The sequence below is a fragment of the Acinonyx jubatus genome, chromosome D1 (assembly GCF_027475565.1).
Source record: "Acinonyx jubatus isolate Ajub_Pintada_27869175 chromosome D1, VMU_Ajub_asm_v1.0, whole genome shotgun sequence".
In the NCBI taxonomy this organism is placed as follows: domain Eukaryota; kingdom Metazoa; phylum Chordata; class Mammalia; order Carnivora; family Felidae; genus Acinonyx; species Acinonyx jubatus.
In genome coordinates, this window is record NC_069390.1 from 57,195,613 (window position 1) to 57,206,761 (window position 11,149).

The 11,149-nt window shown below is 50.7% G+C and overlaps 1 protein-coding gene across 6 annotated transcripts in view; it reads left to right on the forward strand.

Annotated features, from left to right (window-relative positions):
• The window catches only part of SLCO2B1 (solute carrier organic anion transporter family member 2B1), a 51,266-nt gene that overhangs the window by 14,045 nt on the left and 26,072 nt on the right, over positions 1-11,149 (forward strand). For 5 of the 6 annotated variants that reach the window (XM_053203697.1, XM_015075560.3, XM_015075564.3 and 2 more), the window contains exons 4-7: positions 1,327-1,489; positions 4,491-4,730; positions 4,964-5,062; positions 7,112-7,302. In XM_053203697.1, coding sequence (XP_053059672.1) covers positions 1,327-1,489; positions 4,491-4,730; positions 4,964-5,062; positions 7,112-7,302 — 693 coding nt within the window. The remainder of the gene's footprint in view (positions 1-1,326; positions 1,490-4,490; positions 4,731-4,963; positions 5,063-7,111; positions 7,303-11,149) is intronic. The other variant, XM_053203698.1, reaches the window with a different exon arrangement.

Sequence of the window (11,149 nt, forward strand, 5' to 3'; positions counted from 1 at the left end):
CTCCTCAGCCAGCTCCTTCCTCATGTTCCGGTAGAGAAACTGACCTCTGCCTCCCTGTAACGTCAGAGCACTGGCAGTCCTGCCCTCGGGGGCACTCTAACGGGGGGTATGGGGTATTTTAGAGCTAGTCAGAATTCCCTTGTCCACCCACTCTCCCTTTGGTTCCTTTACCTTTCCAGGGACCTGGCTGTTGCCTGTCCCAGGAAGGACTCAGAGGAAGTCACTTCAATAGTAGAGGGAGAGATTTAAATTAGATCAAAGGCAGAACTGTGGACCAGTGGGTGGTGGGGGAAGGGAGCCATACCATGGGATGAGTGTCTCCTCAGAGTTGCCCAGAGATCCACAAGTCTGGGGCCGACAGCCAAGCGATGAGGAGGGGACAAGCTACTTTGGGGGGATTTAGAGATCAGGGTCCAGCTGTGCCCCAGCCCCCCCCTCCACCAGATGTTTTCCACCTCAGAGAAGGGCCACTGTCCACAGTACCCTTTCTCCCCTCCCCACAGCAGATTTCTGTGCAGTTGTCTCCCCCTGGGGTGATGTGTCACATTCAACCCAAGGCCTGCCGACTACATGGCACCCTCAGATATCTCTCAGACCCCACCTCCAGATGTCAGAGGTGGGAAGGAAAGGTCACTACCTAGCTCTGGGACCTTAGGGAAGCCACTCCACCACTCACCCCGCCCCCCCCAACCCCCAGAGCCTCAGTGTCCTGTCTATAAAATGGAGAGTGGCTACCTTCTCAGACTTGGTCCACCTACCAACTCTCTTGCAGATACTGCCTCAGCACCCCCCCCCCCCACCAGCAGCAAGGAGCCTGGGGCTCAGGGCAAGTGTCACAGCCAAAAAGCAATGGTCAGCACATTTCAGCTTCTGGTCGTAGAGCCTGCCCCTTTGCTGCAAGCTCTCAAGTCCCCTCCAGTGCCCACATCCTAAGTTTTTTATTCTAAGGCTTGAAATTCCAAGAAATTCTTAGTCCTCTGGCTTTAGATTTTATTTGTTTGCCTCAATTGTGATATCCCAGAAACTTAACAACCCTTTCCTTAACTGTCCCCCCTCTTCCGTGTTCTAACATGGGGTCCAACCCATTTTCCAGAATGAAATTGAACTGCTAGCCTTGTCCGCTCTGCCCTCATTTCTCTCCCCTAATGGGACAGTGGGGACCCTCCTAGGGAGACCCAGAATCTGCATAAGAGGGGCCCAGATGATTCTCATTCAGCCAGCTAGTCCTTTATTCAGATGGAACCCCAGATTGGTGACAGAAGTGAGGGTGGTGCTGGCCTCTGGCAGCTCTGCTCCATTCGAATGGGTCCCCTCATCCCTCGGCAGGTGGGAAACACAGCCCTGATTGTGTTTGTGAGCTACTTTGGCAGCCGAGTCCACCGGCCCCGACTGATCGGCTATGGGGCTGTCCTTGTGGCCCTGGCAGGCCTGCTCATGAGTCTCCCACACTTCATCTCGGAGCCATACCGCTACGACCGTGCCAGCCCCGGTAAGACCAGGAAGGGCTGGGCTGGAGATGTACGTGAGGAGCCACATTACCATGCACCAGGGCCATCCCCAGGCCTGTTGGTCAGAACGGGCATTTTCTGTTCCTCTCCACTCCCTCAGTCCCAGTCCGGGTGGGTCCTTCTGGCAGTCCTGGAGAGTGGGGTTGTCTTGGGATGGAGGGCTGAAACCCTCTGGTCATCTCTTAGTGAGGGCCTGCTTGTATGTCACTGTATTTTTGAGGTGGGATGAATTACAACACAGCCTCCGTCAGGGCTTGGCACGTAGTAAGTCCTCGGGAAATGTTTGCGAAATAGTAATAACGGTGTCACATACCACTTATGGTGTACCAGACACTGTTCTGAGTATTTAGGTGTATTCATGCATTTATTTTAAATTTTTTTTTCAACGTTTATTTATTTTTGGGACAGAGACAGAGCATGAACGGGGGAGGGGCAGAGAGAGAGGGAGACACAGAATCGGAAACAGGCTCCAGGCTCTGAGCCATTAGCCTAGAGCCTGACGCGGGGCTCGAACTCACAGACCGCAAGATCGTGACCTGGCTGAAGTCGGACGCTTAACCGACTGCGCCACCCAGGCGCCCCTTCATGCATTTATTTAGTCCTCACAAGAAGCCAAGATGTTAATGAAAGAATGAATGAGTGAATGAACAAATTAAAAAATGAAAGAATTTTAGAGAGGAGTAGTGAAGCCCCTGTTTAGCCCAGTGAGATTTTGTTGAGGGCCTATTGGACAGATAGATGCCCATCCCTTGGAGAACAACCTAAGAAGCCTGAGCTTTATTCCTTCTCTCTCCCATCCACCCATGTATTTACCCATCGATCCCTTCACCCATCTACCCATCGATCCATTCACCCATCTATCTACCTATCAATCCATTCACCCATCTATCTACCCTTTGATCCATTCACTCATCTAACTACCCACCCACCTATCCACCCTTCCATCTATCCATCTATCCATCATCCATCCATCCATCCATCCATCCAGTGATCCACCCAAGAAACCCTTCGTGCTGCAGACTTTGTGTCAGGCCCTCTCAGGGGACTCAGTATTGCCTCCAGGGGGTTCCCAGTCTGGGACAGGAGACGGGCAAAGAAAAACCCTACAGTGTGTCCCTTGTATGAGAAGGGAAGCACAGGGACTGAAGGAGCCCATGCCCCAGCCTAGCATCATGGAAGGCTTCCAGGGGAGGAGTGTCTCAAAGAGCATCCTTCCTCCCTCCCTCCCTCCCCTGCCTTCTCATCAGCTCACATCCTGGGGCTCCCACTCTGTAGCACCAGCCCTAGGAAAGAGTCCAACTCCTTGGGAGTCAGCCAGAGAGAGCCATTAGAGCCCTGAGTGGACTGCAGTGTGGGGGAAGGAGGGCGTTTCGAGTGGAAGGAACCACAAGGGCAATGGCAAGGGAAGTAGAGAAGTAGATAGTGTGCATGAAGAGCTCAGAGCTGTTATCTAGGCCTGAGTGGAAAGCGGTCAAGAGGCTTGATTGGAAGGCTGAAAAAAAAAATTTCTGTGTCCAGAATTTCCACTTTCACAGAGCTTTTTCTGTACAGGGTCATACACGTTCTTCTTCATCCTCCCTGCCATACAATACCCCTCTGCCACAGGAGCCCTGTGAAACCCTGAGTAAAGCCTTCTCCTGCCTGAGCCTCAGTCTTCGATGAGAGACTAGGCTCAGTGACCTCTGAGCCCCCTCCTGCTCTGGTATTCCAGGCTATTTCATTCACTCATTCTTCACCCAACATTAATTAATTTATTTTTAATACTTATGTGCCAGGCCCCCTGATAGGCACTAGCGTTACTAGGGGTGGCCAAAGAAGACAGGGCTCTATGACAATCATCACATTTAATGGCTAGTAGGTGCTGTGTGTGGGCACCACTCACCACTCTTAACATTTACAGCCTTATAGCAGGTATTCTCTCAGTAGCCCGTTTTACAGATAAGGAAACCAATGTTCAGAGACAGGGATTTCCCGAAGGCCCACAGCTAGTGGAGCCATGACATGTCCAGGTAGCTTGGCCCTAGAGTCCCTGAGCCACTGAATTATTGTGCTTCTGAGTTTCTGTAGAATTTCCATTCTAGGAGACTCTTTTGACAGATGAGGAAACTGAGGCCCAGATGGGCTGAGGGCCTCTTGTCAAAGTCTCCCAGTCTTCTACCCAGGTAACCTTGGTTGAAGGTCAGGGTCCTTGACCCTGGTTCACGTGGCTTTTTCTCAGAGTCCTGGCTTCTATAAAGGGCTGGGCCTGCCACAGAGAGAAAGCCACTTCTACACCCACATTTGGGACAATAATAGCATGAGGGTCTCTTTAAGTTTGCTCACCAAATATTGGTGAGCTACAGGGAACAACTGTCTGGTACTAAATTAAGAAATTCCCCTTTACTGAACTCTGCATCTGTGTCCTGAGCTGACACTGAGCCCACCCAAAATGAAGGCCAAGGGCACTAGAGCCCTCCACAGTCCAGGCCCAACATCCCTCCCCTGCCCAGCCCTGCCCTCAGCCCTGGCTTTACCCCTCACCCTCTGTGAGCCAGCCATGCTGAATTTCTCAAGCCCCTGGGTTTGCATATGCTGTGACCTCTCCCTGGAACACCCCTTCCACCTTCTCTTTCTGGAAAATCTTGTTCTTCTTGGCCTTGTTCAAATTTTACTTCCTTTGACAGCTCCTCCCTACCCAAGAGCCATGGTCGCCATGGTATTTCTATATACCTCTGCTCAAAAAGGTGGCATAGGGTTGTTTTAGGACATAGACTCTAAGTTGAGCTTCCTGGGTTCCAATCTCAGCTCTGCCTTTGCCAGTTGCTGCCTGAGCATCAGTTTCCTCATCTGTACAATGGGAGTAATGAGGGCAACCATCCTCTAGGTTTGTTGGGGGAGGGAGTCAAATGATTTATACACACATCACTTAAAATGCTACCTTGCATCTGGTGCATGCTCTGTAAGTCTTAGCTATTGCCATAATATTTGTTTATCATCTCTTAGTGGACATGCCACAGGATTTTGAGGCTTCTCTGTGCCAGTCCAAAACCTTGGTCCCAGACCCAACCCCAGCTCCCTCCAACAGCAGCTGCTCAAGCTACACGGAGACCCAACATCTGGCTGTGGTGGGGATAATGTTCACGGCACAGACCCTGCTCGGCATGGGCGGTGTGCCCATTCAGCCCTTCGGCATCTCCTACATCGATGATTTTGCCCACAACAGCAATTCGCCCCTCTACCTTGGTGAGAACCGGGGTCTGAGGGAGGGCCAGGCTCAGAGGAAGGGGGATGAGAGGCCCAGATAGGGGCTGGGCATGAGTCCCTGACCTCTGCTCCATGTGACCAGTAAAGGTCCAGAGAAGACCCAGAGTTTCCTGGGCCTAACCAACTGCTCTTGCCTATTAGAGACTGGGTGGGCACTGATCTGCTGAGGGAAGCCAGGGCCAGAGAAGACTAACCCAGCCTTTGTGTTGCAGGGATCCTGTTTGCAGTAACCATGATGGGGCCAGGCATGGCCTATGGGCTGGGCGGTCTCATGCTGCGCCTTTATGTAGACATCGACCGAATGCCAGAAGGTGAGCCTCAGGAGCGCACAGTTGTCCCTGGGGGCACACAGATGCTAGCTAGCTTATGGATTGCTGGTCTAATAGGAGACAATGAGCCAGGGGACTCAGGTTCAAATCCCAGCAACCTCACTGACCTTGGACATGCCTCTTAACCTCTCTGAGCCTCAGCTTCTTCATCTTTGAGATACTCTCTGTCCTGTCCACCTCCCAGAGCTGCAATCAGAATCCAATGAAAGCTGAAGATAAGCTGTAAAGCGCCATCAGACAGGGGAATGGAGAAGCACGCAGGAGAGAAGTTCTGGAGCAGGACTCAGTTACCTTGGGCCTACCTCAGATGGAAACTTACTGGGTTGACCTCTAAGGACCCTTCTAGTTCTGACCACTTAAGGGTCTGGGAACCTGTGCTGAGGGCACCATTTAGGGAACCTCAGTCACTACTCCAGGTAGTAGGATGGAAGCTTGGCCTGAAGGCGCCAGGAGAGGGCAGTGGTAGGGGTCCCCGTGCTCTGGCACCCTACAGGGACTAGGAGAAGATTCCTTTTAGAACAGGTTACTACTGCAGCATCTCAGCTGCCTGATTGTCACATCTAAGCAGCTCTAAGCCCCAACCTATGCCTTCTACCTCCTGCTACTCAGAAGTCCCATCCCTCACCTGGAGATTTTCAGCAAGCTCTAGAAAGCTCAAGGTCACACACGTATGAATGGATGGACACGCAGATGCTGCTTCTTGTTCTCTGGTTTTTGCACAAGGGTGCCTCCAGGACAGGTCTGGGCAGCTCTGAACAGGTCTCGCTAAGAATAGCCCTGCCCCACCTTCCTCTCTTCTAGAAAGCTGGGCCCAGGAGCCAAGCGTGAGCTCTGGTTATTGTCCTTAGGTTTCCCAGACACGTCCCAATGCCAGGGAAGGGCGGTGTGTGTTTTCTGGCTCTGTTGACATCATCCTGGCAGATGTGGCACCTTCACAGGCAGATGTGGTGTTCCTGTGGACTGACCTCCCTACACTTTCTCTATGGGGGATTTCAGGGGTGGTTGTGGCGTGTCTGCTGCAGGCACAGGTGGGTGTGTGAGAAGCGGAGGAGTCAGGGAGATACGTGTGCTGACGCTCGCCAGGCTGGCACAGAAGCAGGGGAAATAATAGGTGGAGGAGGGATTTAGTGCAAAAACCAACTTCATTCCCAGATTTACAGATACATTTGCTGAGTGCCAGTTGTGTACTCTGGCCCCTGGCCAGGTAAGCTCAGGACCAATCACCTGGGAACCAGCCCCGCTCATGGGGTTGGTGTCATTATGCATCTGTGTCTTTATAAAGTGTTTGCGGATGCTATAGCAATTGAAGGAGGAGGTATCTGACTCAGCCTTGAGGTCAGGGCTTGGATAGGGGATGTGGGCGTTCCAGCCAGGAGGCACATCTGGAATAGTCTAGTCCTGATTACACCTGGGGAACTTGTTAAAGGTAAGACTCCTGGGTCACCTTCCCACCCCACCCCGTGGTAGTTTTAAGTTGGTCTTGGGTATTTTTGACAAGCACTCTGGTGATTTTGATGAGAATCTTGTGCTGAGAAGCACAGGAGTAGCCCTGACCATAACAATAATAATAATAATAATAATAATAAATCACAACAGTAACAGTAAGATGAGGAAGATGAGCAAACTCCTATACAGCACATACTCTGTGCTGGCACTATTCTAAATGCTTTACATGAGTCAGTTTCTGTGATTCATCACCTGTGATATAGGTACTACTGTCTGTATTTTACAGAGGAAGACACTGAGGCACAAAAACGTTAAGTAATTTGCCCAAGGTTGTTAAGTTAGTAATGGGAATTCAGACTCAACGGTCCATTTCCAAGGTCCATAACATCGACCACTACACCCAATGCCTGGGTAGTTGAAAAAGCTGAGGTCCAAGAAGGGTCAAGGTCAGATGCGATGTAACTGGCAAAGCCACCACTGAAGCCCAGGTCCCCTGACTCTTGGTCCAAGTCACCTCACGTCTCAGAAGCCAGTCCCACGATGGTGGGATCCTGATCCTAACATCACTATGGTCTTCTCTTTCAGGTGGTATCAGCCTGACCTCAAAGGACCCCCGATGGGTGGGTGCCTGGTGGCTGGGCTTCCTCATCTCCGCTGGTGCGGTGGCCCTGGCTGCCATCCCCTACTTCTTCTTCCCCAGGGAGATGCCCAAGGAGAAGCATGAACTTCGCTTTTGGCGAAAGGTCTTGACGGTCTCAGACTCACCTGTTAGCAAAGTAAGCCCCCTTCACATCCCCACCCTAGTCCAGGCTCCAGCCCCACCCACTTGTTCTCCTTTGTAACCTTAAACTTCATCCCTCCCCGGCACTGCACTTCACAACTTGCAAATCCATTCCTGTCCAGGCTCCACAGCATCTGCCTACAGCCCCACGCGATGAGTATGTCTGGCCCCTTCCACAGCTGAGGAGATTAGGGGCCAGAGGAGGAAATGACCTTCCCAAGGCCACAAGGCCACTGAGGGCATCACTGGGATGAGAACCCCAGCCTCTCTGATCCCATGCCCTGTCTCTAAACACTACACTTTCCACCTCTTTGCTCATCACTTCATGGTTTTTGTGAGTTCTAACCGTGCTGTGCCGGAGAAATATTGAGAGCTAGGGGGAGGGGAGAATGGGTGGGAGGGTCTGAGAAGACTTCTCTGAAGGGGTGGAAATTGAGCTGGACTTTGAAAGATGGTGGGAGCCTAGAGAAGGGCGTTCTAGGTGTGGACACAGTAGGTCAAAGAGTTCAGCTGTTGAAATGAATCTGGTCTTTTTAGAAGCAGTGAGGGGACAAACACACATTGAGTGCCTCCTCTAGGCCAGATGTCAGGCCGACACTGGAGCTCAGCACATGGCCTCTACCCTTAAAATAGGCATGGCCTAGTGGGGACAGAGATTCATAGATAAGTAACAAGCCATGAGGTGCTAGAGGACATCTCGCTGAAACCCCTGCTTGGCTGTGGGGCAGGTGGTCTTTCCTCAAAAGAGACCCACTGGGCAGATCAGATGACTGGTCGGGGGGTCTCCCTGTTTTCCACAGACTCACCAACACACGAGGCCCTAAAAACAATACATTGGCTCCAAAGTACAAAAGAAAATGACGAAATAGAAAAGTTTCATAAAAGTTCAATATACAAGTAATGTCAGCTTGATCAGGTTTTCTTTAATACTCACACACATTTCATGACATTCTGAAAATCTGTACATTTGATTTTCTTGTTTCCCAAGTTCTCACACACACAACGTTTCTGTGACCAAATGTGTGGAGTTCTTCATGCCGATCAATTCTCGGCGATACCCACAAGGTGTCCCACTCAACCCTGACACTGTCTACCTGGAGGTAGCATCTGATCCCAGAGGTTAGGGCTCAGACTCACAGTTGAAGTCCCACTTCATTTGCAGACAATAGGCTCACCCCCTGGTTACCCACAACTTCTGTCCTACTTGGCTGCAAATCAGGTTCCCACAGCCCCCTTCTTGGATTCCACGATTTTCTAGACTAACAGCTCACAGAACTCAGGAAAGGACTTACATTTACCAGCTAATTATGTAACAAGGGATATGATAAAGGGCATTGCTGAACAGCCAGATGAGATTACATAGGGCAGGGTCTGGGAGGGTCCCCAATGCAGGAGCTTCTGTCCCTAGTGGAGTTGGGGTGTGTCACACTCCTGGCACGTGGATGTGTTCACCAACTTCAAACCCCATACTATTAGGATTTTGTGGGGGCTTTCTCCATATAGACATGATTGTCCTTAACTCCATTACCAGCCCCTCTCCCCTCCCTGAAGAATTGGGGGTGGGGGTGGAGGGCCTGAAAGTTCTAAGCTTATAATCATGGTTTGGTCTTTCTGGTGACCACTTCCCATCCAGGAGCCCACTGAGAGTCATCTCATTAGAACAAAAGATGTTCCTCTCACCCAGGAAATTCCAAGGGATTTAGGAGCTTGGTGATAGATGCTCCCAGCACTTAGGAAATTATACAGATCTTAGGGCTCCATGTCAGGAACTGGGGTCAAAGACTAAGTATTAGAAGATTCTCCTAAGCACTCTTATTTACAAGAGTTTTAGGAGCTCTGTGTCAGGTATATATATATATATATATATACACACACATATATATATTTGCTTATTTATGTTTATATATTTCTTATTAGTAATTGTGGAGAAATCACAATCATAAATTATTTGTTGCTATGTAGTTCTAATTTCAAAGAGATGATCTGTAAAAAAGACTGTTGAGTATTTTGCAACAAGAATAATTCTATTTCATGAGGCAGGTCGGTGCATTTGAATATGCTTGCTGTGATGTGAGCAAGAAAGTTTGGGCCTTGGAGAGAGGGCTGAAAATGTCTTCACCTAGAAAGGCTAGAATTTGAGCCCAAGTCTGTCTGACCCCAAACTTGGCTGTTCTATGACCCTCATGACACATCTCCCTCTGCCCCCACCAGCACCACCCTCACCACCACCACTGGATCAGAGGGTATATACATGGGACACCAACGAGAATTGATATTAGAACAGCCAATAGGGGCCAGAACAGGAAAGGCCTTGCCTGCCAGCTTCAAGAGCAGCAGGCAGCCCTGAAAGGAGGGTAAACAGGGGTCCCGTGGCTCTATCACTAGGTTCTAAGCTGAGAAAGGGACAGAGGAAGTGTGTGGGCATGGCTGGGGGTGGGGAGACTGATGCAGCAGCCATGGCTGTGGTCCAGGTGGGAACCGGTGCATTGGCAGTGAGGCAGGCCAAAGGGAGGAGTCCAGGAGCCTCCCAGGAGGGAGACTGCTTGGGCCCCAATGCTGCTTTGCTATGGGGCATCCAGGATAGTGCAGGGCTGGGCTGATGCTGGGCTTGGAGGCAGGGGAAGGCAGGCCCTGCAGAGGGACCAGTATCATGGGAAGAAGACAGCTTGAAATCACAGATGGCACTTACTGGTTCTACCTAGCTCAGGTCAGAATTTGAACGAGGTAAGGATTCCTAGAACTTGGAGGTGAGTTCTTAGAAGTAGGGGTAGTCATAGAGAAAGAGAAGAACCTGGGTTTTTGGTTATGGGCAGTCTCCAAGTTGGGCCTTAAATCTGAGCAGAGAACAACCACTTGAGCCATGGGGTGGCATCTGTGGGAGAAGCAAGGGTGAGGCATGTGTCAGTTGTGTGACCTTGAGCCAGTCACTTCCCCATTCTGTTCTGTCATGGAAGACACTGAGGTTGGATTCCTGGAGCAATATTCTGTGTGCCTCGAAGTCTAAGAAGGCACAGTTTTTGGAGTTGAAGCTGCTGTGATGCAGGGATTTGGGTTTTAAGAGCTGCATCTCTGTGATGCTTTGAAACCCTGGCTCCCCGGCTGTGAACCTGTCTGGCTGTCTGGATTCATTCTGTCAGCACATTGGGGATGGGGAGTGAGGAAGGAAGGGGGTGAGAGGTTCTTAAAAAAGAACCGAAGGCTGAGAACATGATGATCTGCTTCTAGCAGCTCTCAGGCAATAAATATTGATGTGGGAGGAATTGTTCCCCCGCCTCCTTGAAGCTGCCTTGGCCAGCTCTGCTCGCAGTTACTCAGACTGGCCCAGCCCACTCAGGCCACTGAAGAGGAGGTAGATGGACGAAGAGGAAGGGCCCAATTAGGCAGAACTGGCAGCCAGAAAGTCCAGGCCCACAGACATGGGAAGTGTAGCTTCTGTAGAGAGCGGGAACAGGCAGGGGGAAAAGTGAAGGGAAGCTATTTCTCACATCCCTTCAAGCATCTTCTCCCAGGCTCAGGGGTCCCCTAAATACCCTCCTATAGTAAATGCAGTTTTTAAAGGTGGTGTGATGGTATGTAATATAAGGGTCGTGTGACCCGGCGAAGGTCTCTGACCTCAGTCTCCTTATCTCTAAAACGGGCAGAAGATTGGACAAGGGTTTACCAGATTCAAGGACGTCTTCTCTAAATGGCTCCCTATCTCTGGAGCAGTACATGAGCCCTCTCCCTGTGGGAGAAAACGGTGCCGTCCACAGCCTCTGCCCCAAGAAGCTCTCAGGTAATGAAGGAAGGCCAGACTCAGACAGACTGACTGACAGCTCAGGTTTCTCCAGGGTCGGTGCTTA